The 16,793-nt window shown below is 38.7% G+C and overlaps 1 protein-coding gene across 2 annotated transcripts; it reads right to left on the bottom strand.

Annotated features, from left to right (window-relative positions):
• Positions 1-225: 225 nt before the first annotated feature.
• LOC131475647 (uncharacterized) lies at positions 226-16,323 on the bottom strand. Of its 2 annotated transcripts, XM_058653899.1 has the most exons (11): positions 16,094-16,323; positions 15,879-15,974; positions 10,828-10,894; positions 10,286-10,345; positions 7,929-7,982; positions 7,760-7,834; positions 6,792-6,915; positions 6,492-6,503; positions 5,961-5,999; positions 4,517-4,702; positions 226-1,577 (listed from the first exon to the last, which is right to left on the bottom strand). In XM_058653899.1, the coding sequence occupies exons 3-11, from the start codon at positions 10,864-10,866 to the stop codon at positions 1,498-1,500; spliced, it is 669 nt and encodes a 222-aa protein (XP_058509882.1). In that variant the 5' UTR covers positions 10,867-10,894; positions 15,879-15,974; positions 16,094-16,323; the 3' UTR covers positions 226-1,497. The 2 variants fall into 2 exon arrangements, with proteins under 2 accessions (XP_058509882.1, XP_058509881.1); XM_058653898.1 differs by lacking the exon at positions 15,879-15,974.
• Between the last annotated feature and the right edge of the window lie 470 nt (positions 16,324-16,793).

Raw genomic sequence — 16,793 nt, 5'->3', positions numbered from 1 at the left:
AGGGAAATGATTAATAATGACTGCATGGTAAAAAAAGCAGTATCTTCAGGAGAAAACAGACACACGGAGAGTTCTGTTAATGTTCGCACATGACAAAACAACCCTGAACTTTGATAATATGTTAATAAGTATCCACCAGGAAGTAAAAAGTTTAAAATTGTTAATTAAATAAATAAATAAATAAATAAATAAATAAATAAATAATTAAATAAAGGAAGGTTCCAAGTCAATGCAAAGACAATTAAAAGGTCCAGTGTGTAAAATCACTTTGAAAGAAATTGAAGATTAAATAATTGTGCTTATGTTTTCACGAGTGTGAAGTCACCTGTTTGTATGAATTTTGGTACAGTACGATACGCATTGTTTTGCATTTCCATTAGGAATAGTACGGAAATAACCCGCCCCATACCGTTGTATTTTTGGCACCCTTTCCTTGGCAACAATAAGGCTGTGTTTCCATCACGGTACAATTCAGTTTGGTACAGCACGGTACATTCTGGAACGGTAAAGCCCTCAGTCAGACTTGCTTTTCAACAAAGAACAGTATCCTTTACTTGGTAGGTGGGGTGTGCGCTGTGCTCGATGGCCGTGTCAGCGAGACACATAGCGCGATGTTGTACTGACTGATGCAACGACCTCGCACACAACACAACAGACAACAACACAACGGAGGAAATCCAGCGGCCGTTGAAGAAATATTGGTCGCAAGGGAGTGACACTTTTCTTTCACCCAATAAGCTGACTGTCATGGCTCTAGCTCCAATTGTACCGTACCGTACCATGACTCTGGTACCCAAGGGGAAGAGTACTGAAAAATGTAACTTCTTGGTTCTATTCCTAAGGGAAACACACAAAAAATATGTACTGTACTTAACCAAACTGTTCCACTGGTTAGAAACAGGCCATTCACACCCCGCCTACCAACCAACCTGTGCTGTGCCATGATAGAAACAACTTGGACAAACGTTGCTAAATTTTACACACTGTACCTTTGGAAGGATGCAAACATAGACAGGATGGAAACAAATTGCTGCACATCCTGACACCTCGTCTCGAGCTTTCAACTGAATAATGGTGAGACAGCTGTCGTCCATTAGAAAACAAAGCAGTGTCAGGGTGGTGGCTCTTTAAATCACCATTCTTTTCTTAATTACAGTATGTAATTCAGGCAAATTAAGCTGGTGGATTTTTCTTCCCCGAAGATAAAATATATCAAACTTTAAACATAGAGGGAACTTAATGACGTGAAGTCTGCTTCAGCTGAATTTTATGGAACTTGCAACATGCACACAACCCAGTAGAGAATGTGAAATAGGTGAGTCATGCATATGTTAACATGAAGATTGGGTGGTGACTGTGCAATATCTCGGTCATTTGGGCATCAATCAGCATCGTGGTGTAAATAATGTAGAGTAAACAACAAGTGTAGAATAAACTGTTTAGGTTGTCCTCAGTTCAGAGAAATTATGCAGGACATCATAACTCGTTTCAGACATTTTATAAACACATTGATCCATACTTTACATGCACAATGTGATTGTTGACATAATGCTTACCTGTACTTCTTTTGTCTTCAACTGTATGAAAAGAAGGAGAAAACAACATCAGTATAATACTTCTCACTGTTTGAGCAGCAGTGACACATTTAAAAAGGTTTGTTTCCCAGTTTAAATCCAATGTTTCTGTGATTTGTTCATTTATCTCTTGTTACCTTTGTCTGAGAACTGTATGACGACTCGTCGTAAACTCAGAAGACAATAATTGTCAAAACGTTTCATAGCTCAAAACCAATGAGGGGGCGCTACACGAAGAGCTAGTGTAAACATTAATCGGTATTCATGACAAGTCAACATGTTTACAAAAAGCAGAATTTCATGCAACAACAAGGTCCATGCGGCTCAAACATGGAGTTATACTTTCAGCTTCAGATGAACAACAGGCTGGTGTGTGGATGTCAAGGATTAACGGGGCCTAATTCTCTCAACGTAAGCAACAGACAGCTCCCACATTAGTGGACAGTGTTTACTCCTTCCTTTGTATTTTGGCTCTAAAATGTCATTAAATAAATGGTCAAATATGAACTGTTGTATTTACATTACAGTTTGTTCAGAATCAGCTGTTTATCTTTTTATCTGTGTTAATTCATTATATGTAGTGCTTATCTATTTATATTTATGTTCTCACAGATCGTCCGGCGTTATTTTCTTTCTTTTTTCTGCTTTTTTTTGTCACTGCGGTAAGCGAGACGGTGATTGGATAAATGTGGCGAAATGGTCACTTCCGGGGAAGCTCAGCGTCTCTGTGGGCAGAACGTGGACGCCAGGCTGATGAATGGTGATTGGAGGAACTAGCTGAAAGGCGGAGCCACTTTTTGATTAACAGCATTGCAGAAACAATACCTGAACGCCTTTTCTGTCTCAGTCCCATGCAGAATTTTTGTGAATGAAGTCTATAAACAAATAGGAACCTGATGTGTGTTATTTGTTTGCCAATATAGCCCATTTACAATTGTAAATATTATAATAATAGTCTGTAAAAAAAATATATATAAACACAATATTATAGCAGTTCCTTTTTTCAGTTTTACATCATTTAAATAATCAGTTGTTCCAGTTGTTCATTGTTTCGTTTGGTTTGGTCAAGGGGGGGGAGGAGCTCATGAGTGTAGAGAGCCTACTGCAGCTTTAACTGATAAAACATTTGCTGTGTTAAGTCTTTTGATGTGTTAAACGCTCAGGGCGTTAGCTGTTCTTTACTGGAGGCACAATGAAAAATGCATTAGCCTTATCTTCCTTGTCTGTTACAATAAGTGTTTAATAAGTTAAACAACTGGAATGATGTGAACTGACTGGTTTGGAGAAAGCTAATCTGACGAGTCTTCCAGCCTCAGAGGAAGAGTAGCCTCCCTGAGCTTCTACACTGAGAACTTCCAGACCCACAGGCAGTGGATGGGACCCAAATAAAATTGGAACCAATTCCATTTTTCCTTTTTAGCCACATCAACACAGTTCCAAGCGGCAGTGGTTAAAATCTACCTCACTGTAATGGAACACCTCTGATACATCATCAGTAGTCTGTGGTGGCGTTTATGTACGCAGATGCAACATGTCTGTGCTGAAGATTTAACATGCCGTCAACAATAACAAAAAAAAAAGCCCAAAAAACTGAAAACACACCAGCAACACTGACATGTGGCAAAGAGGAGACATGTCCCAAATCACCATAAGTGCCCTGGCATACTGGTGGAGCCACTTGTGGTATGTATTAAAGACTGCAAACCAGTTTTGTGTAAGTGTGAAAATCTTGAATTTGATCACACCAGATGCCTGTTCATTGCTTGCCAAGCAGCTGCTGAAGAGCGTCTGCTATCGTTTAAACACTTTAACCCTTTTACTACCACGGGGATCACCGGTGGCACCGCGGCGCATGTGTATTTCAAAGGGCATTTTTTTGACACAATTATTGACAAAAATTGACAAAAAAGACCAGGCGTTTTAATTAATATATCTATTATCTATATTATTATATCTATATTATATCTATATATCTATATTATTATGGTGCTAAAAGGGTTAAATAACAATACTCTGTACTCAACTAAATACCAGGACTGTTCACTTTGAAGCTACGCACGCAATACACATGCTGTACATCACAATAAAACTCTTGGGGTTAGTCGATCAGGGAACGGACATTTGAAACATGTGCTGCATTTGTGACGCGTGCAGCGGATACAGATACTGAGTTGTTGTTTTACTAGAATAGGGGTAATATTTTTGAAAAATTTTGCTCAGTTCTCCGCCCATTCTGCGGAGCTTAGTTAGCTTAGTCGGCGGGACTGAAGTTTGGAAAATGAAAACTTTTGTCGTTTTTTAGAGCCAAGATGGCGGCCCAAATCGGGCGGACACCGCAGATCGGACAGTGACAGACTTCATGTAAAAACACTTTCCGCCGTCTTTGCTAACAGCGAAGCTAACAGGACTAAGTGCCACTGGTGGGCACGTAACAAAGAGTACTAAAGTATTAATAGTGTTTCTTAGTATTTCTTTCACATGTGCATCTACATGACAAGAGACATGCATGCATCCAGCATAAAGCAGGCCTTACACTTAAAGTTTAATAATCCCCTTAGGGAAAGTATTCCTCTGCATTTTGACCCATCCTAGAATTAGGAGCAGTGGGCTGCCACACTGAGTGGGGCCCGGGGAGCATTGGGAGTTGGGTACCCTAGCCCTTTTTGACCGGGTGGGGATTTGAACCGGCAACCTTCCGGTTACAAGTCAAGTTCCCTTTCCACTTGGCCACGGGCTGTACTTGGCCACCTTACCCCTCTACCTCAAGAAGTATCAGGGAAAATGGAGGGCTACAGTCTAGGGGTAAAATGATGGTGAAATGGGATTGAGGCTTTAGAACAAGCTGCAGGGAAGTGTTTGCTCAGGTTTGATGGTGTGGAACTAGTGTGGTAGTCTAGTGTGGGCAGAAGAGGTAAATTACACAAAAAAATGACACAGCTTACCGTTCAATTTGCCAGCATTACCCTGTACTGGGGTTGTTGTTGCTGCTGTTGTAATTGAGCTGCTAGCTGCTACTGCTGCTGGACGCAATTTTGTTGTTGTTGTTGCTGCTGCTGTGGTTGCAGTTGTTGACTGTGTTGTTGTTGTTGTTGCTGCTGTTGTTGTGGGCGGCAATGTTGTTGTTTGATCTAAAATTGCAGGTGTTTCAGTCAGACATTAAATCTAAATCATGCAGACAGTGAACGTTAACGATGCAGTAGAAAGAAAAGACGGAAATAGTCTAGGACTTGTGAACATGCCACTGAACAATTGAAGCAGCAGAATGAGAGGAGAAGAATAAAATGACTTTAATTATCTATAGTTGCCATGATTATACCCAATGTTGCCTTTGCTCATTACTGCAAACCAGTGATACTCACATTTCAAAACCAACGTTAGCGTAGTCAGTGTTAATGGCTCGGTTTGCCTGCACACGTGACCACATCGTCGCCGACGTTAATGGCGTTTATTTTTTTTTTAACACGTTAAATTATTTAAATTCATTGCCAAAATGAAGGCTTTAAAAAAAATTCAGGACGTCTCCGGAGCACAGACTCCTACTGCACAGACTACAGCTGCAGGGTTTATGCAGCTCACTGCTCATGATCACCAGACTCCTCTGTTAAATATTGACACTTACCTGGTAATTGTTGGAGATTAAGCCACGTTTTTAGGATTGTTAAGTTGTTTTAACTGATCTACAGTTCGGCACTGTTCGGCTTGATTGTGTCGGACGTCTCTTCCTGTGACGGCACTCTGACCAATCAGTGGCCGGCAGTCTGACCAATCATCGCATAGTACCTACTTAGCTCGCTTGGAACCTTGCCAGAGCAGGTACTGAAAAAAAGTACCTGGCACCAGGAAACGCTATTTAAACCGTGCCGTGGCGAGGCGAGTAGAGCCGGTGGAAACACGCCAATAGAATGGAATCTAGTGCCTGTTCCTATTTCAGTTTTTAGCTGAATCAGCAGTATAATATTTTACTCACGGAGAGGGAGTACAGTGGCAGGAAAGTTGTGTTTGCACTTCCCTTTTTGCGCTTTTCTCCCTCACCAACAACTCCACCATAAACATCCATCCATTGCATGTGGATTGTGAACCCTACTGTGCTGGGGCATGTAATGTGCCACATAAATAACCATGAAGAAATAACGCCATTGACTTTAGACCAGGTTTTTGTTAGCCAATGACCCAGTGGATCTATGCGGCCTCAAGATAGCAAGATTGCGCCTGACCACATCTCATTTTAAGACCACAACACACTCACGGGCGCACTGATGAGCAAAGTGCATTATATGGCAACCGCCCCTGAGTTTCACTAGCAATGTGCAGATGGGACTTACAGTCGAGACAGTGAGGCATAAACCTTACTACTTCTTTAACTTCTTTAACAAAAACATGACTTACCGTGTGGTGATATCTTGTAATACAGAGGGCACACATTGTCTGAAAACAAAGAAGATAACATCACATGAGATCATGAAATTAAAACATGATACAACAGATGGGCTGCAACAAAGTTTCCTCTGACACTGTACACCAAAAAGGAAAAACTATGATTTGCAGACGGCAATTAAGGTTTATTTACTTTTTTTGACAATTCAAAGCCCTTCAACATATTAATGTAATATAATTGCAAGAGTGTTATAATTCAGGTTTCACTTGCTCATCCAAACACACACACCATTGATTTCCATTCATTTGGACAGCCAGTTAATGCCTAGCCCTAACTTTAACCTCATTACAATTCTTCTAATCTTAGTGTGAGGTTCTGCCTCACTAGGACAAGGTTTTGGTCTCTATGAAGACTACTAGTCCTGACAGGATCAGTGTTTCTGTCAGAAAAGGTCCTACAGTGGTACCAAATACAAGACACACACACACACACACACACACACTTACTTTTCAGTAAATACAGTAAACACATAGCATACTCACCGTAATTGCAGGCTGTGATGCAAGAAAGAAAGAAAGAAAGAAAGAAAGAAAGAAAGAAAGAAAGAAAGAAAGAAAGAAAGAAAAAAGCAAATTATACATTTGGAAATATAATAACAATAATAATAATAATAATAATAATAATCATAAACAGTTTGTTAACAGTTATAAGGACAATAGTTAGATTTAAACATGAACCGTCTAAAAACAGGAGCAAGAAGAGTGAGGGTGTCAGCCCCGTCCAGCTAAAGCAGGCACCGCTGACCGTTAAAGGAGAGCAGGTGATGAGATCATGATAGATACCTTCAGGTACAATAACATCACGGGCTGCTCTGGCGACCAAGCAGTGAAGGTGATAGAACGAGATGTTCTGAGAAGTCTTGTTTTTACACGTTAATGGCCTTCTCGTCCCCTCGACTGTATCTTCCTGTGGTATAAACACAGAGATGATGCATTGCAATTACAATACTAAAGAAACAGAATATAAATGGTTGACCATGTCTAACATGAGAAAAGAGAAAAATGAATTTTCAATTATATATAAATATGTACAGAGAAATGACGGTTTAAAAATCCCCCTTTGGTCAGAACTCTCTCTGCTTCTAAGGTGATTTTAAGAAAAAAAAAAAAACACAAGTCATATGAGAATGACAACAACACTCTGTGTAGGTTGGATCTTGTGGGCAGGAAGAGAGTTTCTTTAGGGATTTTTGTGATTTTTGTCATCGACGATGTCACACACTCAACGGGCGCAATACACACTCATGGATGTCCACAAAAAGCACAGAACTTAAACTGTGATTGTGTAAAAACCCAAGTAGGTGTCAAAACATCAAATTAAAAGAAAAAAGTCTCTAGTCCTGGGATCCGTTTGAAGTTTCAATGACATCTCTACGTTAAAGGACGACGACACTGTGACCCTTCTCCAGCCTGAGAGAAATCTTTTTTTGTCGCCATGGTTACTCAAAATACTTAGAAAAGACATGGCACACATTCCTGGAAAAAAGAAGGGTCACAGTGTCGTCATGTAATGGTCCATTATGAAGCAGGCTCTCCCATAACCACTTCTGCTTCTCTGAGCGCTATTCTTCCCGACACTTAATTTAACTGTGTACCTAATAAACTGACTTTGAGTGTATATACTGTACATCATCATATAACATTCACAAACAAACAGACAACACACACACATAAGACAGAGGAAACGCAAACACATGTCATTTAAACATTTTTTGAAGAGATAAAAAAACATGAAAGTATAAATGACTCACGTTGAAACACTGTAATAAGTGACACGGGGATCTATTTTCTTTGCACAGCATTTCCAAAGTACATTCGATGACGTCCTGTACAGGGAAAAAAGGGCATTTGTACAGTCCAGTCCCTCTGTGGCAAACTGGTTCCACTTGTGTGTAGTAAGAGAGCTGAACAGGAACTTACATTTGAATCTGTGGCGTTTACAAGGGGAAAACTCTGCTTCAGCTGATTTTCCGTCTTAAGGTGAAGGAGAGAAGGAGACAAAGAGAAGACGTCACTAAAAGTACATCTGTGGTTTCTCCCTCACTGATGTTGATGTGGTTAGTGTGTAATTGCTACGGCTGTAATCAATCAATCAACCTAAAGAAATTCTTGGTCAACTGAAGCCCTGAAATTTCGATTATTAAACGAATCAGCGATTATTAGACTAAATTGAAATATGGTAACTCTGATATGTTCTTATACAAGTTAGCTAACCGTTTTTATATGATAGGAAAACTGTTGCTTGCAAACTTTGCACTTGACTTTTTTCCCGCCATCTATTTTTTATAAAATGCTGCCACACTGCCGATGACATGACCGGACGTTGTGGGCTGGGCTAATCCAAAATACTGAAAACAAAGGGGGTGTTCTCTGAAGATACGCTGTTACAGGGGTGTGAAACAGGGGTGCTCTGAAAACACCCCCATTAGCACTTGTGGTACATTCCTCCTGATGAAATCAAATTAACCATAGACTGTATGAACTTAACACGGCAAAAAGTCGACCAAGAACGAAACGACTCATAAATCGACCAGTCGACTGGAACTTTACAGCCCTAGTAATTGCTATTGTGCGTTTTATCATCTCATTTAGGATCAACATAATTCTGGCTTGTTTTTTATTGACTTTGTGTATGTATTACACTTTATTCATTTATTTTTTATTTATTTATTTATTCTTACAGTATAAATTGTTATTGTAGTTTCCTTTTTTTAATCATTTCATAACCGCTAGCTATTTATGTCACCAGTGTTTCCTCATTGCACATTGTTTTGAGGAATAAAGCCATTTCCTCTGTGGTGTTTGATTTGCTTTATGTGCAGATAAAGCAGAACTAAGCAGGATTTGTACCCTAGCTTCGGAGTCACTGTGATTCTTAAATGACTTGTTGCAGAGAGTTTAGGGGCCTGTCTCCACTCCCCCTACTGTCTGTTATGTCGTGTGTCCACCATGGTACTGTTTGGTTTTGGACAGTACCATGCCATTTGACTCAAGTACCCCAAAGGGGTATGAAATGGAGCAGTAGAGGCTGGTTATTTTGGTACCATTCCAAATAAAACAAACAAAAAGATAAACTACCAAGCCAAGCCAAACAATTCCACTTTGTGGAAACATGGCTATAGTGGGAAACCAGCCTTGCAAGTGTTCAACATGTCCAATTTGTTTTTGGATTGTGGGAGGAAGCCGGAGAACCCAGAGAAAACCCACACAGACACGGGGAGAACATGCAAACTCCATGCAGAAAGATCCTTGTTACAACCGGGGCTCAAGGGCGAGAGTGCTAACCACTACACCTCTCAACCCTCTCTTTAACCCAAATTATATTTTTAATGCTACATATAGTTATTATTGTTATCCATGCATTTTCTAATGTTCTGTTTTATTAAAAAAAAGAGGAAATAATAGTACAGCACATTATAATTTTACGATTAAGATGTCAAATTAAAGTTATTTACTTGCATTCCTGAACAGAAAAATTAGTTTTCGTGGTTGAAATGTTGTGCTTGATTCATTTCTGACTTCTCAGAGAAGAAGGCTCATATTTGGGTACAAAACGGTGAATTCAGTTTGTTATTTAAAAAGACAGGTTTTTATGACGTGTGGTCTAACACATCTGTTAAGCACTGTTAGGGGTGGTTCAAAATATCTACCGATGAGCAGTAGTTACCTGAGTTACCAGCTACGTTAAAGGAACACTTCACCAGTGACACTATGTCCTGTTAACATTACTGTTAGCAAAGATGGCGGACACTGTTTACATTCTGGGAATGAGGTCCCGTCGCTCTACGAGTGGGTCTAAAATGTGTGGAATTAGCATCGCAGTTTCAAGCCTCGGTGTCACTGGTGAGCACGTAACAAAGAAAAGAATGAAGATATTTCTCACAATTTTTCAAAAATATTATCCCTATTCTAGTAATACAAAGCTAAATGCAAATCGGTGAAGTATTCCTTTAAGTGATGCCCCATCCATTATCACAAAATAAAAAAAAATAAAAAAAAATATATATATGTACATGTATATATGTATATATATATACATATATACATGTACACACAAATATATATATACATACATATATATACACACATATATACACACACATATACATATATATGTATGTATATATATATATATATATATACATACATACATACACACATATATATATATATACATACATATATATATTATTTTTTCTAGTGGTCACGACAGTACATGATCCACATATTTGATTTGGCAGAGATATACCGTATATAATGTGAATATTCACACATACCCAATTTGTCATTTTGAAGTAATCAGAACAGTCTTGTTTTGCGATGGAAATCAGCGACACCTGCAGAAGACAAAGAGCGTCATCTTAACTAGCCGACACTGAGAGCATTCAGTTTACATGCACACAAATGTCCCACTGTCTTTCTGGATAAGGGAATATTTGATGCAGGTAACACATACAGCTCATTCACAGGGACGTGTGTCTGCAACTGTGTACTCATCTCTGTTCATTCTTCACAACCAGCTCAACAACAGCGTACAGCACAGATTGGTGCATAACCCAAATTATTCACATTTCTGAACACGAGTATTTAACAGCATTTAACAGACTTGAATGACAACAAGTTTTTTTTTAAAAACATGCATTAATGTTGGACTGTTCAATACGGTGGACAAAGGAGAAAAAAAAAAATTAAAGCTCTCTGTTCCGTTAAAGGGTGAGTGGGCAGGATTTTATTTTAATGATTAATAATATTAAGAATATTGCAAACATGTAAACGACATATTGTGTCTGAAAGAAATAGCTGTGGTAGTCGGACTTACCAAGAGACCCACACAGGTCACTATTTTCCATGAGGACATGCTGCTATCGTGAGCATCGAGACTCGCACTATGAAAAGAGAAGAAGAAAGAAAGAAGGAAATATGACAGACGTATTTATATCATCATTCATCAGTGAATTCCTTTCCAAAAAAAACAAAGACAACAATACTCGAGTACAGTTTTGGCAAAGGAAGTGAAAGTCAAATTCCACTTGATTACGCACTCACAACCCACAACCCACACACACACACACACCAGCATGTTGCAGCTGCATGACGTTATTCTGTTCTGTCGCGTTCCTACACGACAGAACACGATTGAAGATGAGAAACATCCCACACCGTCAAAGACTAAAAGTAGAGGCTCATGTTATCTTATTATCAGTGTTTCCTTTTCCTTTTTAACTTTTTCACTCACAACTCACAACATACAGTGAATCGGGACAAGAGCAAAATGTGAGGAGCAAAGTATTTTTACTGCCGTTTTCCTGCAACACTTGAATAAAGTCAACCAATATGGGTTTAGATTAAGTTTTTAGCTGATGTACGATAATAATATTTACAGCTGATAGATAAAATTCACTCACTCGTGCACTTTGAGGCTTGCACATGAATTATGTCATCAAAATATAAACAAAAGTTTACTTTCATAATCAGTTAATGTGGATTATTTAATCGAGTCCATAAAATGTTAGAAAAAGTAAAAAATAAAATAGAAATGATGACGTTTCTCAAATGTCTCATTTTGTCCACAAACCAAAATGATTTGCTTTTAATGATTTCTTTGTTACATGGAGCAAAGAAACTAGGATTTATATCATATTCACATTTAATACGCTTAAAGACAGACATTCAAAGTGATTAACAGCTTATAAAATTAGCCGACAATTCATTTAGTAATCGATTCATCGTTGCAGCTTCTGAAAACAAAGAGGTGTAAACTTGAATAATGAGTGATAAACTGCTGAATGATAAAATAACAAATGGTTCAAATTGTATTTAAAAACATATACATACAAGTCTTAAGCAAAGTCTGCAAATTTATGTAGTGTAGTTTTCATTCAATACATAACTGGTAGATCTTACTCTAATCTACATTCATATACAATTCCACAGATTTAAGTATGGTTCAAATTCCATCATCTCCATCCATCAGCCCTTCAAACTTAACACAATAAGTTTAATTATTATAAATAATTAATCTCACTATCGCCAAGAAAGTAATCTTTCACATTAGAAATCTGAAAAAAATATGCACCCACGGGTTCAAGTCTCTTACTGAATAATTTCTACGGTCTTATCTGGTAGATAGAACTGTGTGTGTAATGACCCTTTACCACTGTGGTAAAGTAGTTGTTTTCAGTGTAACTGAATCATTAGAATCAGTTCATTAAAAGGATTGTGCAGAATTTCCTCCATGACTCCGTCTGACACACAGCTGCAGGGTTTGTTTTGTGGTTTTGTGATTTTTAGCAGCTGTCGCCAAATACTCCGGACTCCTCTGTTAAATATTGAGATTTTAGACCCTGGTAATTGTTGGGGATGAACCCATGTTTTTATGACGCGGCAAGGCGAGCCAGTGGAAGCACGCTATAACGCTTGCTGGTTCAGAATCCTCATCTGCTCCCCTGTCATGTGGGGTCCCACAGGGCTCAATTTTAGGGCCCTTGCTTCTTCTTTAGGTTCCAGTCAGATTGATGCATCCCTAAAGCAGAAGGACGCTTACTCTGTCAATTCACCTGAGAGTGTCTTGACGAGATGGCCCTGAACTTTTTTACATTTTCATGAAAGGAAGATAGAAGTGATCGTGTTTGGACACAATGGCTCCTGTCAGACCCTTCCTGTTGACCTGGGCCCTTTGGCACCACATGTTAAGCCTACAGTCACAAATGGACAGGGATTTTCAATTGGGCCGTCAAACTGGTGCAGTAGTGAAGTCCAGCGTTTTTCACCTAACGTTGCCTTAAAGGTCAAATCTATGCTTTCTAAACAGCACTTTACGTCTGGTTTGAACTTTTTTATAGTTTTATTATATGACTTGTTTATTGTTTTATTGCATGTTTTATTGCTTGTTCTAAGGTCTAATGTTTTTATTTGTGTTTTATTTGTGTTATCTCTGGTGTTTCAGCTGTTGCTGTTTTTAAAGTGCTTTGTAAATAAAGTTGGATTGGACTGGATTGAATATATCTCAACAGAACAAATGACGACTCTTGAATTAAACAACATATCAGTTTTCAATCAAACCTGGAATATATTCATATACCACGCAAGCCATTGTAATCCTCATTTATTTATTTATCATCTGTCTTATGTTATTTGGTCTTTTTTTCATTACTTTGTCTTCACTTGTTTTGCACAATAAAGAAAATGTATTAAAAAAAGAATAAAATTTAGAGCAAACCAACAAAAACAGTGACATTCACATAATAGTTATTGTAAAAGCAATTATTTTGTAAGTGTAATTGATTTAACTCACTCTTAGACTGACTTAATTTAATTTATAGTGAATCGCAGACCAATTATTGCCGGTTACCCAGTCCTGTTTGTATCACCAAGGAACTTTTTTCTTTTTTTTACGTTTCTGTTTATTTAAATTAAAATTTCACAAAATCATTATTAGATGTGGTCAAATCTGTATTTTCTTACTGTGCAGAAAGAGGAAAGAATCTGCCTGACCCACCTAGCATTTCATAAATAAGAGGAAACTGACAAGTCCAACTTGGTCCCTGCAGAGTCCAGACTCATGTTTTCAGTTGTTTTGTGGGAAAGTGGAAAAACAACAGATGCTATTGGTGTGTTTCCACTGGTTCAAAAAGACAAAAAGACAAAAAAGAACCAAAAGACTATCCAGAGTGTCCTCAGTGAAAGGTACAAAAAACCTGCATGGCTGATGGTACGGGGGCGCATCAGTGCCCATTAAATGGATGATCTGCACATAATGTGAAGATGCTACAGTGATACAGTGGTTTGTATTGAACTTTTGGAGAGACATGCATCTGTCAACACAACGTCTTGGATCCTAAACTATTTGGCCTTTTCAGCAGGACATCAAAAGAGACAGCACTAGGCCTCATTGTACACGAGTTGCTGTAGGAGGAGGACCAGACAACAGCAACCACAGACTGTGCCAACCTTTAAAGGCCACATAGACCGGAATTATTAATTATTATTAATTAACGCTGCGTTTGTGTGTGTATCTGCGTCATTACCTCGTTTATGAAACCCTAAAGTTTAATCCCGTACAATTAACAATCACAAACTTGACAGCTGCTTGGAAATGTTTGACAAGTGGCAAATTCGTTTGCGCAAAGTCCATGTGACTCTGAGGGACAACGGCAGCAACATGCGGAAGGCGATGGAGAACATGAGAGTGCCTAGTCTAGGTTGTGAATGAGGGGCTTCGATTTGAAGAGCAAGTATGCATGATTATCATGCAGACATTGTTGATATTGAGTTAACATGGTTAACATGGTTATGCACATGTAGTCGAGTGTCACGTATGGTGTCAGATTTATGTCAGATTTATGTCATGAGCGACGTAAAACATGCTCATGTGCTCCTTGTGGGTGTGACCACACGGAAAGTGACCAGTCATATGAGGACCGGTGCCACAAGTCACACACAGAGCAGTCTGAGCTCAAAATAATAGCATAATAACATATAAACAACAAGAACTCCAATGTGTTCCCTTTGTTTTACATTTAATGAATCTTTCCACAAAACATATGTGAAAATGCCAGAGCCCAATGTCCAGCCGTGACTCAGGTTGATCATGGTCTGAGTGTTTATTTCTCTCAACACAGGCAGAATGCCAACTCTGTACTCTCTCTCTCTCTCTCCCTCTCTCTCTCTCTCTCACCCTGCACGTACACTCGTCTGGCTCTTAACCCTTAGAACACTATGTTAAAACATACAGTTTATACAGAGGCTATAAGAGTGTATTACATCCTTTTGTTTCAGCGCAACCTATGGGCAATGTGATTTAAAAAAAAATAAATAAATAAAAAAAAAAAAATAATATATATATATATATATATATATATATATATATATATATACACATAAACACACCTGAGCAGAAAGTGCTCAAAATCAGATTGAATTTGTGAAATTTGGAAATTTGGTCTATTTGTGTGACTTTATTTCACTACTAAAAATGCGATATATAAAAGGAATCACGACTTTGACTCAACAACACGTGCAAAATCACTCCTAATATTTGGTTGGACCGCCTTTAGCTTTGATTACGGCATTCATTCACTGTGGCATTGCTTTGATAAGCTTCTGCACAGATTTATTTCCTATTTCCGTCCAAAAGGCTTAATGAGGTTAAGGTCTGGACTCCATGTGTGAAAATGATCTCTCATCACTCTTTAACAATTTGAGCCCGATGAATCCTGGCATTGTCATCTTGGAATATGCCATTCACTATATTCAGGTAGTCAGCTGACCTCGTTCTTTGGGCACATAACGTTGCTAAACCTAGTCCTGACCAACTGCCAAGACTAACAACAATAAACGGCTACTGTAAAACTGGTGGCAACCTTTTTTCTTTCTTTTTTTCAGACAGAAGGCAAGAAAATAATGGCACTTTTTAAAGCCTGAATATGTGACCTATAAACACACACACACACACACAACACCAGGAGTTGTGTATTATTCCCATTGGTGCACCTGTGGCACAGATCTGTTAAAGAGTTAAAGGGCGACCATGGAAAGGTGTGTAAATCAAAAGAAAGGTCATGGACCATAAATGGTTAAAGACCACCTTAACCACAAAAACAAACACTACGCACACACACACACACTGCTCAGCCAACATTAAAAAAACATACATTAAAGTTTAGCCACAGACATCACCAACCAACAAAGCTGTAATATTTTATAATAGCGGTTAAAATGGGTGTAAATAAGTCTAACCATTACTAAATGAATCGTCAACTATTTTGATAATCGATTTTGTGACGTTAAATGGATGATCTGCATGGACCAAACGATTCATCGATTATGAATGTGTGTATCCGTGTGTGTCTCTGTGGAGCCTGTACTTACTGTAGCCTACAGTGTTCGATCAGACGAGTCTCTACACGTGAACACCACGAAACACTGTGTCGACATCCGCACACTTGGTTCACACAGACTCACAGACTAAACAATAGAATAGAGTGCGACAGAGTCACGTACTGTATGTCCAACAAGTGTCCCACACACGCACGTGCGCACGCACGCACGCACGCACGCGTATAAGTGAAAGCATCAGGACTTACCGTGTCTCGCTGCGAACGTCTGCTCTGATCCAAGGCGGCACACATTCTGCTCGTCTCGCCACCACACTTTACTTTCACTTTCTATTAGAATGTCTCCTCCTCTTCTTTTAGCGCATGTGATTTCCCCCAGAAATTCCCAATCGAACAGCGCAGTGTGTGTAAGTGTGTGTGTGTGTGTGTGAGAGAGTGAGGAGAGCGTGAGGAGAGAGTAAAGTGCAGACTTGCTCAACAAGAAGGGAGCGGCCCCCAAAATGCCTCACAGGCCATAATCAGGCAATCAATCAGTCAATCAGGCAACGAAATGTGCATTAAAAGACAATAAAATAATCAAAGAGAGCAACCAGACAGAAATATGGCTGCTAGTGTGAGGATAAGAAGAAGGAAGGAAGGAAGATAAGGAAACAAAGAAACAACCTTTATTTGGGGGGGGGGGCAATTGTAATCTGTCATGTCCTACCACACGAAGTACATTTGCCTATATAGTGTTCTATAAAGATTGTGCACTTTCATATTCAAAGAGCCAGTTTAATAACTATGTTTTGGTTGATTTTTTAAACTTAGAACAGATGTGCACTAAATAATAAAAGCCCTACTTTAACTTTAACAGATCATCTGGCTGTTATTTACAATTTACTGCATGTTAAAATAGTGTATTAACAATTTAAAATGAAGAAAAACAAAACGTTTTAAGACACATTTG

This window comes from Solea solea, chromosome 16 (genome assembly GCF_958295425.1).
Source record: "Solea solea chromosome 16, fSolSol10.1, whole genome shotgun sequence".
Classification (NCBI taxonomy): Eukaryota; Metazoa; Chordata; class Actinopteri; order Pleuronectiformes; family Soleidae; genus Solea; species Solea solea.
The sequence above is the reverse complement of the archived record's forward strand: the minus strand, read 5'-3'. Positions and strand labels throughout refer to the sequence as shown.

What these genes read in the sequence shown, in the direction of transcription:
- LOC131475647 (XM_058653899.1), bottom strand. Translation starts at nt 10,866, where the DNA reads ATGTCCTCATGGAAAATAGTGACCTGTGTGGGTCTCTTG. An exon ending in TAAACGCCACAGATTCAAAT is followed by an intron (nt 7,835 to 7,928) that starts GTAAGTTCCTGT and finishes TTCCCTGTACAG; the next exon opens with GACGTCATCGAATGTACTTT. An exon ending in TAATGCTGGCAAATTGAACG is followed by an intron (nt 1,578 to 4,516) that starts GTAAGCTGTGTC and finishes CTTTTCATACAG; the next exon opens with TTGAAGACAAAAGAAGTACA.